This window comes from Cladosporium halotolerans (genome assembly GCF_011745625.1).
Source record: "Cladosporium halotolerans strain TM138-S3 chromosome Unknown Sca183, whole genome shotgun sequence".
NCBI classification, from domain to species: domain Eukaryota; kingdom Fungi; phylum Ascomycota; class Dothideomycetes; order Cladosporiales; family Cladosporiaceae; genus Cladosporium; species Cladosporium halotolerans.
This window is the reverse complement of record NW_027191632.1, coordinates 1-7,265: the sequence shown is the minus strand read 5'-3', so window position 1 is coordinate 7,265 and position 7,265 is coordinate 1. Positions and strand designations below refer to the sequence as shown.

The window sequence follows — 7,265 nt, the reverse complement described above, 5'->3', positions numbered from 1 at the left end:
GCGTGGATGAGGGGACAGATGAGGAAGGACAATGACAAGAAAGTAGGAGGGCAATAAGCCCAAAAGCTGTGGCGGCTCGGTGGAGTCGGAACGGCGAGCATAACTGTACTGTAAACGGCCAACGTGAGAGCACACTAGGATGCCATAGAAGTCGTCGAGAAGATAGCCGACGTGCCATAAGCTATTTAGCTTGAATGCAGTATGATTCAAAAAAAGAAAAAGAAAAGCGAAACAATTCGCGCCTTTGGTGACGTCAACCACACTGGCAATCGGCAAGTCGGTCGCGATGCGTCCCGTCTGACGTCAGCGTGCGGGGCAGCTTTGGAAAACCTACTGCGCTGCCCTTTGCGGTTGATCATAACTGAGGAAAGGAATGCGTGAATTGCTCATCTTGTGAGCGTTTTACGACGCTTCTAGCATCTCCTTTCTAAAGTGGAACTATCGCACAAACTACTTTCCCGGTAAACCTTTCCGACACACTACTTGGATGCCCGCTCAAGTCCACTCAAAGTGCTGACAAGCAAGTCAAAATATCGCTGAAATTGCTGCTTCCGACCGTGTTTCCGACGCAGTCGCCAACTTCGAACAGCACAAGCAGAGTGCTTTCATGTGTGCAAGCGCATTGTTGCCATCTTCGACGCCTCGGACCTTGCCCTCAAGCACCAGGCCGTAGAGTGCTAATACCAGCACAGCCTCGGTACAGTCTAAGTCCTTGGATCGTGACCAGCGTTGGCGGAAAGCAGCCACGTTCAGCACCTACTGCAACCATTACGAGCGCCATTGGAGCTTCGCGATCTGTACTTGTCAGCAGTGGCCTTCAACAGTATACCGACATCAACGTTGGCGTCTCCATACAACCCACAAATGCATATCAGAAACTCGCCTCACGTCGTAGCTTCTATCGGCGTGCTTGCGCCATGGCTCAGAGACCCAATGTCTGAGCCGTACTTAGGGCTGGATTCCGCGGGCTCGCATGTCATTGACAACCGCAAGGTCCTACCAATCGTGTACCCACCGAAGGCGCACATTCAGCATCCATCTTTTGATCCAGTCAATGGGACCAGGTAAACCCAAATGGTCTTATGAATGTTGGTCAGGATGCTCTAACGTAGCAGCGTCGGCTCTGGGAGGTATCCCCTTTCCGTACAGCATACCCGACTTCTTCGGAGACCTTGGGTCTCTCGGGCGTGAAGGGGCTCAGTCAACTTTCCTCGGCAAAGTAAGGCACAAGGGCTAGATGGTTTGGGCGGCTCTTTCAGAATCAGACTCCCAACAGCGTATAACCCAGAGCCACGGTGATACCGTCCATCACCGATATGGCCAGATCACAGCTCCGCTTGACATGACCAGCGGTGTCCGCACTGCGAGAGACAGTAGCGCAGAGGCTGCAAGAACACAAACTGCAAAGCAAGACAGACCTGGCAGATCGGAACGTGCCCACAATGCTGCAAACCAGCGGCATGCGAAGAGCAAGACAGTGGGGCGAGTCAATCGGAGAAAGGACGCAGCACTCAGCGATGGTGAAGAGGGGGACACTGTAGGCAAGAGGGGGACGCTGTAGGCAAGAGGGGAACATATCGTGAGAAGAACAGGCTCGCAGCTGCTAAGTGTCGTGCAAGGAAGAAAGAGAATACTGCAGGACTTGAGGATAAGCATCGCAAGCTGGGCACCATGAATAGCGTATTGAAGACGCAGGTTCAGGAGCATCAGTCACTACAACGGTTGGTCAGGCGAAAATATTAGCGCTCAGTGCCAGTGCGCAATCAATGCCCCTCCAGTATGGAGGAGTACCTTCGACGATGACGAGAACGATGACCACGATGGCAAAAGGCGAGGAAGGCGAAAGCCCGTGGCTTGATGGCTTCATGCTGATCAAACCTTACAATCACCCAACTTGAACAGTCGCCTTGACCATCGTTTCTTAGAGGACTTGATGCAAACATCTCGGCATTTTTCTGGGTGAGCGACTCAAGATCACGCTCCTTAACACGTGACGATTGCCTGACTCACTTGATTCTCGGCGCCCCTATCCCTAAGGATCACGTATATCGCGTCAGACTTCGCCGCCCTTCTATCGATGATTGAAAACAACGTGCCCGGAGACGTTCATTTCCGGGGCCGGTATTGACAGGCGTTAGGCCATCGGTGAAGCAAGCTCCCTTCGCTCAAAATGTGCTTTTGGCATTGGGGTATCGCTGCTTTGCTGAAGCGGAAGAACCTCAACGGAGCACTAGAAGGAACAAAACCAATTCTCCCGAACTTTGCAGGAATGACGCCAAACATCAGCTTGATCCAAATTCCAAGTTTTCAACTATCTAAACTTCGAGAGCAGCAATTCCACCACGATTATCTCGTGAAAAGCTCCGGTCGAGACCTTGGCCGCTGGTGGCGCATATTCACGAAGATCCGATCCACCAAGAATTTGTACCTAGCCTCTCGCATGTGGTCACAACTGCTGACCTTTCTCACCTTGTCTCTCCCCGTCTCCTCTTTCATCCATTACAGGCTGGTCACCTCCGGTACTGACCGCGCGCGCTGCCCTTTCCGTCTTGCCAACCTTCCATACACATAAAAGGAGATACATGCATTATGCTTGTTGACGCAGTCTGAGCTGCGCAAGGCTTGCCTTTGTGAGCTCATTGCACGAAATGAGCTCGCTTGGTCCTTGTGTCTTGATGTTGCTTGCCTAAACTGTCGCAAACCCTCAGCTTGTGTCCCTTTAGTGTCCGCCTCTGTGTCTCACATCCGAGCTGATGTACGGGTGCTTGTCCGTGGCCATCTGCCGCGCTTGTCGTGCCGTGTCCTACCCGCCGAACCTCTAGAGCGCATGGCTCGGCAGTTCACCGAGTGTGGCTGGTCCATCAATGAGCCTGTCCATGAGTGTCCCTGCAAGATTGGGGCGGCTCATCGCGCTCTTGTGCATCGCATGCGTCTTGTACTTTTATGTGCGTTTTCCGCCTCTTGCTCATTGTCGAGTTGGCGTTGGCGGCCACGTCGGCTGCGGCGGATGGGAGCGCATTGCCTGCTGGCATGTGGTGTGCGCAGGCTTTGTCGACTCATGTCAGAGAGTAGGTTGTCTCGAACTCCGATGATCGCGACCTATCTGTGAACCTGGCGCCAACGATGAAGGCTCCGAACCAACAAAGGCTAAATTCTCTCCTACGCGCGAGCGGGCTTTAAGCCCGGACGGCTGTATTGACTTCTGGTTTGGAGACCCAAGAACTCCCATTGGTGGCAGGCTCTGTTTGAGGTAGGACGGTCGTGACGGAATTGGAGACCGACCCTGATGGGAGAGGCCATGAGAGGAAGTAGTCCCTGACTCTTTAGGTACGCAAGTCCAGAGATTACCCTGCTGAGTTGCTGGAAGCGAGCAAGCCAGTATGCTTCAACGAAGGCAATGCTTGCTCGATAGATGACTTGCGTCTCCACGAGGGCGGACGTTGGGTGAAGCCGAAGCCTTGGCCGGTGAGCGTGGGGTGGTTACCGTACGCGATTCTGGTGCTGGCAGCCATGGGATGATCATCCACCGGACTGGTCGGTTGGTCATTGAGACTGTAAGGGCTCTTGACTACTGTGGCATCGGAATGTGGCGTGCTGATGCTTGCAAGGTTTTTGTTGGTGTAGCATGAGGCAGATCCGGAAGCTGGTGACAGCATGATGGGTGCGATGTTTGACAGAACATTGGCTGGTTGTATTGATAGCGGCCGATTGACACGAGTAGGTGATTCTGAGGACCAAAAACCGGAAAGGTGCGTGTCGCCGGAGGATTGCTCGCTATGGTTAGCACTGCCCTCTTTGCGATCGGGGCTACCGATCCCTTTCTTATGGTTGCGGCGTCGGTGCGGGCTTGATTTATAGTCACCCCTTATTCTTTTCTGAGCTGTAAAAGTATTAGAACTTATCAATCGATGTCAACGCTCGACGTCTTACTGCTGAGTTGGTGGTCGTGCTTGACCTGGAAATCCGCAAGGTACTCCTGGTAATTCGCATGATCTTTAGTTTTTTTGTATTCAGCCAATTGGGTATGATATTGATGTTTCATGATTCGGGCCCTGCTTTCGTAGATCGCCTTCTCCCCGAGTGGAAGTACCTGCCATCGTTCGCCGACTGCCTTGGCGATTTCAGTGAAGCTGAGGCCCTGGCCCTTCAGTAAGTCTCTTGTTTCTGGGAAAAGGGTCAGCATTGGGTGGTCGATGCAAAGATTCCACTGTTGCCCACGGTTTGAGAATAGGACGTATGCAGATGGTGGCCTGTTAGGTGCATTTTGATCGGGCTGCGTGCTCATCAGCGACCACCCTCTGCCAGATTCGTCGCGCTGGTGTATATGGCATAGAATATTCGTCCGAAAAGCCTCACCTTTGGATGCCGCCTATATCTTCGTTTGCCACACGCTTTTGCCTGCGCGATTGCACTGACATCAGGGCCGGAATCTCGCGATGTGACGGGTCTTGGTGGGTCCGGAGTTCTTTGCTTGGACCTGATGAGGGGAACTGCAGTCGCTAATTGTTGCGGTCCGCCTCTGTGGGATTCGTTTATTGCTCGCTGTAAAATCTGTGGAATGATGTCAGACTCTGTTGCAACAACGAGTGTGAACAGCCAGCTTAGGTAAGGTACTGCTGCTTCGAAAGCAATACTCACTCTGCGGTGTCCCAGTTTTATATCCAGCGCATCACTGCTGGATCATTAGACACACCAAGTCATCTTTTGAAGGGAATGGGGACCAACCAATCCTCTACCGTGTTGTCAGTAAGGACCTCCCAAGAATCAAAAGCCTCTTGAAGAAGTCTGTCGTGGTACTGCGAAAGGCCTAGACGATCCAGCGCCTTCCAAAATTCAGAGGCAGCCATATCAGGTCGAGATATGGGGCTAAATGATCTTGACTTGATAAAAAATGCGATCGATGAACGAGAAGTCTACGCATGTGCGAGGGAATAGATAGCTTATTTCAAGAGTCGCCCTTAAGAACCAGCAGGTGCGCGATGGCAACTTCAAAATTCACCGGTAAAAGTAGATCCTCGATCTGTCGAACCATGAGTCCGTCCGCAATCAGAGATCTGATACTCTTGATCGAGCCGATCATTGTTTCGCCATTCAAGCTGACAGTGGAAGTGTTCTCGGGGAAGCGGAGCTTGTTGCCGAAATGTATGCACACCACGTAGTTGCCTTTGACGCTAAGAGATGCTACCTATGAGCTCCATGTCCACCTGCATTGCTTCCGAATGCTCGGCATCTACTTACCTCACGAAATATAGGTTGTGATGTAAGTCTGGAAAATTTAAAGTGCAGCCATCGGCATCGGCAATGAGCCGCGCGAGTCCTCTGCGACCTCATTTGATGTGCACCGCAAAAGCGCGCTATATAGCGATGCTAAGGGTGGGAGGGCCAAAAAGCGCGACCATACCCGATTGTGCTGGACCACATCAGTGGCTTGCTCTGCGTGGAGAGATGACCTTTTCCTTTCGCCAGCGACCCGTTGCACGTTAGCGGGACTCGGTCTCGCTTTTTCATGGCCGGGGCCGGGGGCCGCTTCGGACGCGTTTGAGGGAGGCGGCCATGTTTGCGACGCTTCGCAGTGGGTCTGCTCCGTTCGCGCGTGAACTCTATCAAAAGATGTGATTTGGAGAGTGCATCATAGTTTCCATGATGTAGCGCAAGCCGAACCCGCCTCCCCGAACGGGGTTCACGGGCCGAGGGCTGGTACGTAACAAGCGGGAGCAGGCCCCGCGCAGCAGACAAGAGGAGCATCTGCAGAGAGCCCGCCCGCCCACGCGCCGGCCGTCATCCAGAGCATGTGACTGATCACGCAGCCTCTGCGCCCTAGTGGCAGTGTCTCCCCCTATTGTTTCGTGCATTGAATCGCAGGGTATATTGTTCATTACGCAACGTCATGCGCGCACGGCAAGCCACTGTGAGGAACATCCATCGCGCTACTAGCGGGAAGAGGCGCGGAGACGCGCTCCATCGGCACTCTTGTGGCCTGTAACGCCTGCCGCGCGCGGAAGACTGCGGTGAGCCGTGTGATAAGGCCTCCACTGACCGGTCCCTTGCAGTGCGATGGACGGAGCCCCACATGTGCCTCCTGCGTAACGCGCGGAGAGCACTGCGAGTTTCATAATAAATACGAAGAGGAGACGCGCGCTGGAATTGCGCATTCGACTAGCGACTTACGAGGCATTTAACACTCAATTCACCGCTGCCAACGAGCAACAAGCGCTCCAGCTATGGCGGCAGGCCTGCACGAGCACCTCGGTACTGACGCTATCCACTTCACCGTGCAGCTGCCCGCTACGTTCTTCGCTGCGCGAAACCGACAGCATACCCCATTCCGCCATACCATAGGTACGACCAGCTGTCCTCTTGCCTCCGCTTGCAGTCTGTCTCTATGTATATCTATGTACGCCTTCAGAAGTGAATGTATCTTCGTGCTTATCTTCCAACTGACAAATTGTTTGTTCTCCTCATGTGTCGTACATAGGAGACTCTTTTTCTGTGATCCTTTCCTGCGACTCCAATGGTGCTATAGCATCATATCTGTGAGTTATACCTGATCCTCCGGTGCTTGAGTTCGTCTGTATGATTCTTGCCCTGTGAGCCTCGGGCATGCCTGTTCTCTGATTTGCGACTGCCATGTGTTGTATTCGCTTCCCACTGGTCCGATATGTGGCCGTATGTTGTGTTGCGTTCATCTGCCGTCGCAGGAGGCGGCAACAGCTTTAGTTGCAGTTCAGTTCCCCGGGTGCGGTGATCCGCATGTACAAGCCGTCAAATTACTGAGCACGAGAGCTCCGGCGCAAATCCCTTCAGACCCTGTCTGATGTGTCGAAGGGCAAGGTGGTCACTGAACAGTACTCAAACGGACTGTTTGGTCCGTTTGGCACTTTCGAACCAGACAATCAAAATCCTCTGTTTGTTCAGTTGTTTGGCAAACACATATAGATCAGTAGATATTAATTAGTAATCGGAGCCGGATCTCTAGGGTTAAAGCTTGGGAGAAAGCTTCGGCTGAGTGAGGAACGGGTATGACTGGCAAAATCGCACTTGTGCTGATGAGTGCAGCTGTCCGGTAGGATGATGATGATGATGATGATGATGATTCTCATTCAGGCTATACACGGAGACGGTATGAGCCATCCCTAATCGCTACCTACCATCGCATTGAACATCGCCTTGCACTCATGACCCGAGAGATTAGCCAACACCTCGCCCGACCCTCATGTACGAAGAACGAGACAGTCTGCCAGTCTGATAAAGAAAACGGATGGAAG

The 7,265-nt window shown here is 52.8% G+C and overlaps 1 protein-coding gene across 1 annotated transcript; it reads left to right on the top strand.

Moving 5' to 3' along the window:
- Positions 1-2,170: 2,170 nt before the first annotated feature.
- WHR41_09648 (uncharacterized protein) lies at positions 2,171-2,572 on the top strand (the record flags this gene model as incomplete). The annotated part of the gene is made up of 1 exon (XM_069378250.1): positions 2,171-2,572. One exon carries the CDS (start codon positions 2,171-2,173, stop codon positions 2,570-2,572), a length of 402 nt encoding a protein of 133 aa, XP_069224869.1.
- Between the last annotated feature and the right edge of the window lie 4,693 nt (positions 2,573-7,265).